The following is a 12,536-nucleotide window of genomic DNA, read 5'->3' as shown; positions in this document are numbered from 1 at the left end:
TCTTTTTGGGAATAGCCTTTCTAATAGGTGTGCAGTGAAATCTCATTGTGGTTTTGATTTTCATTTCCCTGATGATTAGTGACGTTAAGCACCTTTTCATGTGATTGCTGACTATCAGTATATCTTGGGGAAAATGTCATTCAGATCTTCTGCCCATTTTTAAGTCAGATTTTTTTTTTTGCTGTTGAGTTATGTGAGTTCTTTGTATATTTTGGATATTAGCCACTTACGAGGTATATGATTTGCAATTATTTTCTCCCATTCAATAGATTGCCTTTTCATTTTGTTGATGATTTCATTTGCTGTTGAGAAGCTTTTTAGTTTGATGTAGTCCCACTTGTTTATTTATTTTTTCTTTTTTAAAGATTTTATTTTTTTTCCTTTTTCTCCCCAAAGCCCCCCGTACATAGTTGTATATTCTTCATTGTGGGTCCTTCTAGTTGTGGCATGTGGGACACTGCCTCAGCGTGGTTTGATGAGCAGTGCCATGTCCGCGCCCAGGATTCGAACCAACGAAACACTGGGCCGCCTGCAGCGGAGTGTGCGAACTTAACCACTTGGCCACGGGGCCAGCCCCCCACTTGTTTATTTTTGCTTTTGTTGCCTTTGCTTTTGGTATCAAATCCAAAAAATCATCACCAAGACTGATGTCAAAGAGCCTACCGCCTATCCTTTCTTCTAGGAGTTTTATATTTTCAGGTCTAATGTTCAGGTCTTTAACCCATTTGGGGTTAATTTTTGTGTATGGTGTAAGATAGTGGTCTAGTTTCATTCTTTTGTTCTGTGGTTGTCCAGTTTTCTCAACACCATTTACTGAAGAGACTGTCCTTTCCCCATTGTATATTCTTGGCTCCTTTGTCATAAATTAATTGACCATATATGCATGGGTTTACTTTTGGGTTCTCTATTCTGTTCCGTTAATCTGTGTGTCTGTTTTTATGCCAGTACCATACTCTGGATTACAATAGCTTTGTAACATAGTTTGAAATCAGGGAGTATGATGCCTCCAGCTTTGTTTTTCTTTCTCAAGATTGCTTTGGCTTTGGCTATTCAGGGTCTTTTGTGGTTCCATGCAAATTTTAGGATTGTTCATTTTATTTCTGTGGTAAATGCCATTGGGATTTTGATAGGGATTGCATTGAATCTGTAGATTGCTCTGTGTAGTAGGGACATTTTAACAAGATTAATTCTTCCAATTCATGAACATGAAGTCTTTCCATTTATTTGTGTCTTCTTCAATTTCTGTCATCAATTTCTTACAGTTTGCAGTGTACAGGTCTTTCACATCCTTCATTAAATTTATTCCTAGGTATTTTATTCTTTTTGATGCAATCATAAATGGTATAAGAAAATCATAAATGGTTTTCTTAATTTGTCTTTCTGATAGTACAATATTAGTGTATACAAATGCAACAGATTTTTGTATGTTGATTTTGTCTCCTGCAGCTTTGTGAACTTATTTATTGGTTCTAACAGGTTTTTCGTGGAGCCTAAAGGTTTTTGTATCTAATATCATGTCATCTGTAAGTAGTGACAGTTTCACTTCTTCCTTTCCAATATGGATCCCGTATATTTCTTTTTCTTGCCTGATTGCTCTGGCTAGGACTTCCAGTACTGTGTTAAATAAGAGTGGCGAAAATGGGCATCCTTGTCTGGTTCCTGTAGTTAGAGGGTTGGCTTTCCGTTTCTCTCCATTGAGAATGATGTTAGCTGTGGGCTTGTCATATATGGCCTTTATTATGTGGAAGTACTTTCCTTCTATACTCAGTTTATTCAGAGTTTTTATCATAAATGGATACTGTAGCTTGTCAGATGCTTTCTCTGCATCTATCGAGATGATCATGGGATTTTTATTGCTCACTTTGTTAATGTGGTGTATCACATTGATTGATTTGTGGATGTTGAACCATCCCTGCATCCCTGGAATAAATCCCACTTGATCATGGTGTATGATCCTTTTAATGTGTTTGTTGTATTCAATTTCCTAATATTGTGTTGAGGATTTTTGTGTCTATGTTCATCAATGATATTGGCGTGTAATTTTCTTTTTTTGTTTTGTCCTTGTCTGATTTTGGTATCAGGGAACAGTTGGCCTTGTAAAATGTGTTAGAAAGTGTTCCCTCCTCCTCAATTTTTGGAAGAGTTTGAGAAGGATAGGCATGGAATCTTTTTTGAATGTTTGGTAGACTGTGCCGAGGAAGCCATCTGGTCCTGGACTTTGGTTTTTTGGGAGGTTTTTGATTACCTTTTCAATCTCCTTACTAGTGATCAGTCTATTCAGATTCTCTATTTCCTCTTGATTCAGTTTTGGAAGGTGTGTGATTCTCAGAATTAATCCATTTCTCCTAGGTTCTCCAATTTGTTGGCATATGACTTTTTATAGCATTCTTTTTTAATCCTTTGTGTTTCTCTGGTATCCATTGCAATTTTTCCTCTTTCATTTCTGATTTTATTTATTTGAGCCTTCTTTTTTTCTTGGTGAGTCTAGCTAAATGTTTGTCAACTTTGTTTATCTTTTCAAAGAACCAGCTCTTTATTTCATCAGTCTTTATTTCATTTATTTACACTCTGATTTTGATTTCCTTCCTTCTCCTGATTTTGGGCATCATTTGTTCTTCTTTTATGGTTCCTTTAAGTTCACCATTAGATTCTTTATCTGAAATTTTTCTTATTTCTTGAGACAGGCCTGTATTGCTATTAGCTTCCGTCTTAATACTACTTTTGCTATATCTGGTAGATTTTGGTATATATTGTACTTTCATTTTCATTGGTCTCCAGGTATTTGTTGATTTCTCTTTTAATTTCTTCATTAACCCAAAAAAAGCAGTACATTTTTGAATGTTTTATTTACTTCGTTTATTCTCGTTCTCCATCAGAAAATAAAGAAAAAACAATTTTGACTAGGGAACCTTTCGTTTGTTTTAAGCAGCATTTTGAAGTGCTCCCAATTCCTAGGACATTACACCTGCCCCTCCCATGATCAAATATGAGTACAAAAAAAGCACATTCAAGGTAAATTGTATAACTTTGGGATAACCCCTTTCTTTCTTCGTCTCTCATATAGATATGAGTTGCCCACCAACTTTTTATGAATGTTATGTGTTGTTTATGTCATAAAGGTTTACATCATCAACCATATTTGAATTTAAAATATTCTGTTATTATGTAACAGAGAGTTTGCTTTATGAAAGTATTTAAGTGGGAATGGAATCAAGTGTGTGAGGAGATTCACCATCAAGCATGTCTTCAAGATTTTAACTGAGTTTTCTTCATACAATATCTTTAAGGGAGGTAATTTTTTTACCTTACTTTTGCCTGTTGGTTTAATTTTTAAAATTGCTACCAGCTCCAAAACAGTGGAAATATGTTAGTCTAAATAATAAAGGGGAAAAAAAGGAATATGTATCGAGAACATAATCAGTAATTTGTTTTAAGGATTAACAGAACTTGTAAATTGTGTATTGGAGTCATCTCCACATAATGACATTTCGATCAATGACAGACTGCATATACAATGGTGGTCCCATAAGATTAGTACCATATGGTCTGGGTGTGTAGTAGACTATACCGTCTAGGTTTGTGTAAGTGCACTCTATGATGTTCACGCAGTGACGAAATTGCCTAATGACGCATTTCTCAGACTGTCCTTGACATGAAACAACGCGTGGCTATACTTGCATTTATTTTATCTGGCATGTCTATCCCTGATAGTATCACTTTCATCTGATGACTCTTTGGCTGAAACCCTGTTATCCAGAGGGCTCCTGCGCTTAGACCATCTAACTGTTGGGCGTTGTAGTTTTAGTGAATGGCTGGCTTTCAGCTCCAAGGAAGTGAGGTCCCATGAAATCAGGAAAATTTAGCTGTGGAGAGCCAAAGGAGAGAGGGTAAATTTGAGGGCAGGTGTCTTGTTCTGGCCTTCTGGGGAGAGGGTGTGTATGGATGGATGTGAGTAGTGAGACTGTCATGAATTAAACTAGGTAGGCTGAGACCTACATGGCACAGAGGTGTCATGCAGGTGATTTTCAGTGGATATTTTTAGCAGACCTTCGGTAAAACTTCCAAATAGGCAGGTTCTTCCTTGCCCTATCTCCAGGATTCAGTGCTTTCTTGTGTTCTCCGTATAGTCTTTTAGACTGGCCTCTCTCAAATATTTTTGTGGTAAACCTCTTTCCCTTTCAGATTTCATTCACTGAGGCTGTTTGAGGTTATGGACTCTAAGTTATAAAAGAGGGTCCTTAAGCGCCCGCCCCTTCACGAAATAATCCTTTTAAAGAGTTGTTTAGTCCCCAAATAATTGGGGTTACATTTTATTTGGGTGCTTTTTTAGAGCACTTTCCACCCACTTGAGCCTTCTCTTGTGTAGTCCGTGGACTTATTAGTATCAGTATTGACCAGGCTACAGCTGCACATCTGAACATACCACACAGCGCTTCCTCTTTGCTCAGGTTAAAAACTGAGAGAGGAGCAGAGGAGAAACTCAGATGCTGGCAGCACACCTAATGTTCACACTGAAGGTGTGTTGTTCAAGGGAGAAGAGGCTCTGCTCTGCTAATTTATTACTTCTGATCTTCAGTAAGTGCATTTAGTTTTGGATTCGAGGGTTATAGGCCTAGAATATAGAAAGGATGTTTGATTTGATTTATAACATTATGATTTTGTATTTCTGTATGTCTCTGTATTTTAACAGGGAAGCCCTGTACTGTATCAAAATGTTAATTCTTTAAGAGAGCGAATATCTGCCTTCCAGTCGGCTTTTCACTCCATAAAGGAAGATGAGAAAATGACTGACTGTCCCGAATTCTCAGCGGCAGAAGGAGAGTTCGAGACACCAGGCTTGAGTGAGTAGAAAGATTTCAGTCAATTTGGGCTTCTGTGTTTATTCAGACAAACCTCTGAGGTATAAAGAAGATTTAGTTCCACAGTATGAAAGTAGTCTTTTCTGAGCGGAGCTGTATTATTAAATGGGGCCTAAAATTTAAAATTTGGGACATTTCACACAAAAATCTAGATTTCTGGTTTCTCTTGACAAACCCTGATATGAAACAGTCGTGAGCCGACGTTTCCACATGGCCACAATTATGTTTTAAGTGTGAAAATGTCAGGGTTGATTAGCTCATTTCATCTTTAGAATAGGGTGTGTGGCAAATCTGAGTGTAGAAACCTTGACTTGAGAGGATTATTATTAAGTTTTGGCAAGCATTTGTGTGGATACCAAACACCCAGCTCGGATAGAACAAACAGATATATCTAATCTGACATCTTAATAGCCTGCTGTATTCTTTATCATAACTTTTAGATTGTAAATTATTTGGATCTTTTATCTGTCACTTTTGATTTTCCAGTCACACATCATTTCCAACGCCAGAATTGGGCAAAGTCTTGGCCCGACTGTAATCATCACAACCGTTCCTCTCGTGCTCTGTACCCTAGGTTCCAAATGCTGTCATTTTGGTTTCTTGAACCACATTTCAGCACCTCCTTGCACGCAGTGCACTGGTGCTCAAGACAAGTCTGGTTCATCAGCATTCACAGGGCATGACCCATGCCATGTACTGATTTGTGTTTATCGTTTGTAACTTAAACCTATTTTCCAGTTTTTACCTGAGTTATAGAATATTTTATTTACATGATTACTCTAGTTCTGCAGATGATTAAATTCCCTTTTTGTTGCCAGGAAGAGCTGAGGCACATTGTGGCTGTAATTTTCATAAAATACACGATCAGAGCAGAACCAGTATTAGAACATAACCAAATCCTTTAAAATGTTCCAAAGAAAAGGTTTCATTGTAAATTTAAAAATGGAATGAGATGCTGTATCAGAAATGCAAGTGTATTTTAGCATATCTGTACATTTTGAAGTCTGAAAAAAATTCTAATTAAATTTTTATTATGTTTTAGTAGTTATGTTCTCTTGCCTTTCAGTTAGGTTTCCTTTTTTGAATTAAAAAAATGTACTAGACTTTTGTTTTCATTGATAGAGTATTTAAACTCAAGCATTAAATTTTACTAAAATTATTAAGACGTGTACAACATTTTAAAATGATACTGTGAAAAAAACTTATGCCTGTGTTCTTTTGTTTTGCATATATAGCCAGAAAAGAAAGCCCTGATGAATGTCAGCAGTCTGAGTTCCCTGCAAAGTTATCTTCCAAGCGTCGGAGGACGTCTTCTCAGAGCAGCTCTGCTGGGAATCTGACTGGTACACTTGGTCTCCACGTGGTCAGTATTGCTCCGTCTTCCAGTGCAGGCAGAGTGTGTGCTGTTGGAGCTTCTCTTGCAGATCTTTCTGAGGTAATTCACTGACTGGAAACATAGGAAGGTGAAACTTTGGTTTCCTGGGTGTAGGCAGTTTTAAGACTGTCAAGACTGTTTGCAATTAGAGTACTTGTCCTGCTATGTTGTAGCTGGATTTTAAATTGCATGTGTGTATTTCCTACTTGTTAAATTTTTTTGTTGGTTGGCTTATTGGTTATTAGAGACAGTTTGATTAATATGTTGCTTTTGATTATGAAAAAGTAAGCCCTGTGGTCTTCTGCTTTGGAGGTATCATTCTAGATGCGGATGGTACAACAGTGAGAAAGTCACAGTTGTGCTCTTGAACAGCTTTTTGTCTGCTGGGAGAGGCAGACATGAGCGTATCAGTTCCACGTAACTGGTAAACTAGGTGAGGATTATATAAGGGCTATATCCCTCAGGGCTGAGGGTCTTGCTCTTCTGCCTTGTGCCCCTCGCTGGTCGAGTACTGACTGGGAGGCAGGGTGCTATTTATCAATTTCTTCTTTGCTCTCCTCTCTTCTTTCAAGTAGCTGAAGGGATATTTGTTGCTTATAACTAACTACCTAAAGCCTGTCAAGATTTGTCAAAGGGCGATGACCAACATGGATTAAATAATACAATTGAAGGTACTTGATCTTCACTCAGATGTGAGCAGGTAGCTGGTTCTCTCGTGACTGACTCTCGTCTCATGCCGTTGGCTCTGGTTTGATGGCGCAGGTTCCCATTTCTCTAGTGAGAGGAGACAGAGTCGAATGCCGTTAGAGTTGAAACTTTCTGTCTGACCTCCTCTGTCACCCAGATCCGGTATCGTCCTGTTAATCTTGTTTGGACTGGTGTACTAAGTGTCTGATGGTCATTAAAGATTCTTCAGGGTCCAGCAGATTTCATTTGTATCTCAGAGGTGCTTATCATCTCGGCTTGCTCTGCTTTATTCCAGTTAATATGAAATCATCTGACAGAACTAATAGTAATTGTTTCTTAGCAGAACTTTAGTTAATTATTTAGACATACACCATGCTTTGGAAATGTTTTCCAGATTAATGAGTGTGTTTTCTATCCTAGCCATTCGCGATTCTCCTGTCTTAGTTATTGATAACTTTTGTTGTTTGATCAGTAATTATACAACAGTTTTTGTTATTTTGAGAATTTCCTCTTTAAAGAAAGTAGTTAAGATAGTTTTCTAGACTTCAAACGTTAAGGCCACAAAGAAGTGTCTTGTCACCCTTTCCTAGGGAGCTGAAAATTGTCCAGGAGGGGTTTACGATGCAGTTAAGATGAGTGCTGTGTTTTCAGTCGGATTCCTGTATACTTTTGTAACAATTAGCTACACAGTGAAGGTGATTGATTGGGTTAACGTCAGATTTCCAGATAATCTGTGATGCTTACTCAGATCTTTATAAAGAAATCAGTAATCCTATAAGTAATAAGATATAAATACTTCTTTACTCTAAATTTTTTTTCCCCAAGAAATCTTCTGAATCTGGTTTCATGCAGTCTGGATGTTTGATTGAAGAGTCTGTTCTACGTTCCAAGCTCACAGAGGCTTCAAGTGGTAAGTGTGTAGTTTCTCTTTAGCACGTGTGCCGGTTCGCCCGTTGAAACTTAACTTGTTGAGTAGATGTTTATGGTTGGTGTACTTATATGCTAAAATTTGGGAAAACTAAAATAGTTCCTTACATTTAAAGAGCTCCCGGTCTAGTAGAAATGTTTCAGAATTCTTGTTAAGTCAGGGATGACATTTTCTTTGAACTGCTACCGGTAAGAATTAGTGAACTATTTCCAAGCTAATAGAGTTTATTGTAAAGAATAGGATCTCTGAACATATTAACAGGGGTATTTTGATTGAGAAAACCCTACACATGACTTTTTTGGTTTTTAAGCGTATGGAAAGGGACCAGCATTTAAAACTTATTCAGCCTTTCCCCAAATCAGTATGCTTGTATTGATTGAAAGTTGTCAGCAAGGTACCAGGTTTACTTTCAACCCACCTGTGTCTTTAAAGTAAGGCTCTTGTCGACATGTAGTGAGTGGGTCTTGCTTTCTTATCCATTCTGAGAATCTCTGCCTTTAAGTTGGAGTATTTGGCTCATTTACCTCTCAAGTCGTTATTGATATGGTTTGATTTAAATCTGCCATTTTATCATAACGTTTTCTGTTTGTTCTTTCTGGTTTTTTATTCCTTTGTTTACCTGTTTGTCTTTCTTGGGTTTATTTGATCTATTTTTTTTTGAAATCCATTGAGCAGTTACCTTTAAACTATATTTCATTGCGCCTTTTTTGAATGGTTGCTCTAGGGATGGTGATTTACATCCTTAACTTTCCACAGTCTTCTTAGAGTTAACGTTGTACAACTTCATGTAAAAAGTAGGAACTTTACAAATTGTATTGATCTGTTTTCTGTCCACCCACTCATGTCTTTTATGGTCCTTTACACTGTAGATGTCATCTATATTACATTCATTTTAAACCCCACAAGGTACTTTTTTGCTTTAAACAACCATGTGTATTTGGGGGAGATAGTCTTTTATAATTACCCCGATAGATTCCGTTTCTGGCGCTTTTCATTCCCTCCTGAAGATCTGAGTTTCCCTCTGATAGCATTTCCCTTCAATCTGAAAAAGAACTTTCTTTAGCATTTCTTGTAGTGCTGCTCTAACTTCTTAATTTTAGTCATGTGGTGGGTGGATGGGGCACAGAGCTGGGTTCTGAGTTTGTCATCTAGATGAAATAAGCATTTCTTACCAATTCTCTTGCTTCACTTTCATGGGACTTTGTCTTAGGAGTGATATATTCTTTGACAGTAGTTATAGAATGTGTTAAGTGTGGTTATTAGAAACTGTCATCATACCATGGGGCTGGCCTGGTGCCGTAGTGGTTAAGTTCATGCCCTCCACTTTGGCAGCCTGGGGTTTGCAAGTTCAGATCCCAGGTGCGGACCTACACACCTGTAATCAAGCCATGCTGTGGAGGCGTCCCACATAGAAAATAGAGGAAGGTTGGCACAGATGTTAGCTCAGCAACAGTCTTCCTCACCAAGAAATAAAACAAAAGAAAACAAAACTGTCATACCAAACACCTCCCTTTACAATTTGTCTTAAGTGGGATCATCACAGCAAGAGCCAACATATCCCATTTTAACAGTTCACTAGACCTTAAGCAGAAATGTTGTATAAGACCGGGAAAGGCAAATCCACCCTTGATGATGGGGCCTTGAAGTAAGGGAGTCTAGTGCTGATTCAGGTGTTTTAAACTGGTTATTTGGTGGCACTCCGAGGTTATTATATCTCAGACAGGGCACCTTTAGGAAGAGTGAAAAGATCTTATAAAGTGGGATAGAAAATACTTAGTTAAAGGAGAGCTTGGCGAGGAGAGCCTGTGTGATACCTCCGTTACTTCCCGTGCCCTCTCCACCTCATCTGTCTTATCCATCTCGCCAGAAACCGAGCCCCAGGAATGTCTCTGCCTGCTGTGCTCCTGCCCCACGTATATCTGTGCTAAATACTTTGTGTGTTGATATCCTCACCAAATTTTTCATCTCACATGGGCCTTGGCACTGCTCGACAGTCCCTTCCGTTCTTAATTGGTTCACTCTCTCACATCAAGCTTCCAGCCCTCCTTCCCTTACCTTTTTTTTTTAAAGATACTTTTAATTTATTTCTTAGAAACAAATAATTCTTTAGTATATGTGTATCCCATGGATTATTTTTCTTTTATATCGGTGTACGTATGCAATAAGCCAGTCGTGCTGGTCTAGTGGTTAAGATTTGGTGCTCTGACCATCATGGTCCCAGTTCATTTCCTGCTAAGGGAAACACACCACTCGTCTGTGGGTTGTCATACTGTGGTGGCTGCGTGTTGCTGTGAAAGTGAAAGCCGTGCCACCAGGATTTCAAATACCAGCAGGGTTACCCATGGTGGACAGGTTTCAGTGGAGCTTCCAGACTAAGACAGATGAGGCCATCCACTTCTGAAAAAGTTGGCCCTGAAAAGCTTGTGAATAGCAGACAGAGCATTGTCTGATACCGCCCTGGAAGATGACAGGATGGCAGAAAAAGAGCGAGCAAAGTCCCATTCTGCTGTCCACATGGTCACTACGAGTCGAAATTCACTCGATGGCACCAACATCAACATTCATAAGTAATTAGATAAAATGCAAATTTAACTAGGTCTCCTGAATTTTTATTTGCTAAATCTGGCCACCCTACCCATGGATGACTGAAATAAAGTTGCCTGGTGCCCCTTTGCAGTCCCTTGCTTCTTCAGTAAAGTTAAGAACCTTGCTTCTTATATCCCCAAGAAAACAAAAGATGTCAGAAGCCAATGTCCTGGTCCTCTGCCGCCTACACTGCAAACTCTCCTGCATCTCTGCACAGCGTCCTCTGCCTCTCCTCCTGTTACACTGGTCTCAGTGCTCGTATCCAAAGCCAGCCTTTCTTTGTGGCCCCCAGCCTTTTTGAGAACCCTCTGTCTGAGGTGTCCTTTTCTGAATTACTCATTTTTTCCATTAACATACAATGTGTCATAATATCTCCCATCTTAAACTTGTCTTTGTCCCAGGATTTCCTTCCAGCCAGAACTCAGTTTCTTTGCTTTCTTCTATAGCAAAACTCCCTTTCAGAGCAGGCTGCACTGTGTCTCCTTGCCTCCCATTCTGTCTTGATCCCGCTCCAAACAGGCCTTTGTAGGCAGCAGCCCCCGCTGCCATCCCAGTAGTTATTCCTAGTATGTTCCTTTCCTCAAGGTCTCGGGAGCGTCACACACAGAGCGAACCGTGCCCTCCTGGGGGAAACAGTGTCTTCACTGCACATCAGGACATCATTCTGTGTGGTTTCCCCTATTTCACGGGCCATTTCTTCTTTGTTGTTTTGTTTGTTCCTCCTCTTCCAACCTGACCTTTAAACATTTGAATGCCCCGCTTCAGCGCTTGGACTTTTCTCTCTATACCACTCCCTAGTGATTGCAGGCATTCTCACATTGAATGCTGTCTAGATGCTGTTGACTTCAAAATTTAAATACCTGTTCTCGGCCCCTTGCCTGAACTCTCAGCTTAAGTACCCAGCTGCCTTTCTTGATCTCCACTTGGATGTCTAATAAACAGCTCAAACTTCACATACTCAAACAGGGTTGATTATTTTCCCTTCCCCAGTCTGCTCATCTCTGTTTTCTTCATCTCAGTAAATGATACCTACTGCCATACATCTGTTGCTTCTGCCAAAAACCTTGGAGTTATCTTGACATCTCCCTTTTTCGAGTTAAACTTCCTATCCCATTAACAACTGCTATTGGCCTTATCTTCAAAATGTATCCAATGTCTAACCACTTCTCACGTCCTAAAACCGTCACTGTGGTCCAGGCTATCGTCTTCTCATGCCTGGATTGTTTTCTTTGTTCTCTTAAGTAATTTCCCTGCTTCCCCCCTCATCCCATCTCTTTCTTAGAGTCTTCCTCATGGTGGCCAGCATGCTTCTTTTCAAATGCAAGTCGCACTATGTCATTCCCCTTCTTAAAAGCTTTCGTTGGCTTTTCAGGATACTTAGAATCCATTCCTTACCCTTTCTACTAGGCCTTAGTTGACGTAGTCTTTAGTCTTCTCTCCGAGCTTATTTCTTAGCTCTCTTCTCCTTGCTCACTTGGTTTCAGGCACGCTGGCCTTGCCCTGCCTCTCATCTGCCAAGTACATTCCTATCTAGGTCTTTGCACTTGGGTGTAATGTTCTTCACGTGTACACTGAGGCTCGCTTCCTCACCTTATTCAAATACCTGCTCAGGAAACTGTCCCTGGACACCCCAAAACAGCATCAGCCCTCCTACCTTATCATGACCTGTCCCTTGTCTCTACATTATTTTCCTTAATGGCGTGTATTACTGCTTGTTGTTGGAGATAAGTTTCTTTAACGTTTTATTTCGATATGATTGTGGATACATGTGCACTTGTGAGAAATAATACAAAGAGATCCAGTGTGCCCTTCCTCCACTTCCCCCCAAGTGGTAACATCTTGTATAGCTATAATCCAGTGTCACTAGCAGGAAATTGACACTCATACAATCCACTGCCTTTCTTTCAGATTTCACCAGTTTTACATGCACTCATTTGTGTGTATATCTAGTTGCAGGTGATTTTATCGCATGTGTAGACTCAGGTGACCACACTGCAGTTGAGAGAGAGAACAGTGCCATCACGTGGATCCCTCATGCCACCCTTTTAACAGCCACTCCTCCCAGTTACTATATTTTATATTGTCTGTCCCCTGAAGGTGG

The 12,536-nt window shown here is 39.4% G+C and overlaps 1 protein-coding gene across 5 annotated transcripts in view; it reads left to right on the top strand.

Annotated features, from left to right (window-relative positions):
* Positions 1-12,536, top strand: part of CDCA2 (cell division cycle associated 2) — a 50,283-nt gene that overhangs the window by 8,344 nt on the left and 29,403 nt on the right. For all 5 annotated transcript variants that reach the window (XM_014830496.3, XM_044766850.2, XM_070505190.1 and 2 more), the window contains exons 5-7: positions 4,691-4,841; positions 6,095-6,294; positions 7,747-7,831. In XM_014830496.3, the coding sequence (XP_014685982.1) occupies positions 4,691-4,841; positions 6,095-6,294; positions 7,747-7,831 (436 nt within the window). The remainder of the gene's footprint in view (positions 1-4,690; positions 4,842-6,094; positions 6,295-7,746; positions 7,832-12,536) is intronic.

This window comes from Equus asinus, chromosome 3, assembly GCF_041296235.1.
Source record: "Equus asinus isolate D_3611 breed Donkey chromosome 3, EquAss-T2T_v2, whole genome shotgun sequence".
In the NCBI taxonomy this organism is placed as follows: Eukaryota; Metazoa; Chordata; class Mammalia; order Perissodactyla; family Equidae; genus Equus; species Equus asinus.
The sequence above is the reverse complement of the archived record's forward strand: the minus strand, read 5'-3'. Positions and strand labels throughout refer to the sequence as shown.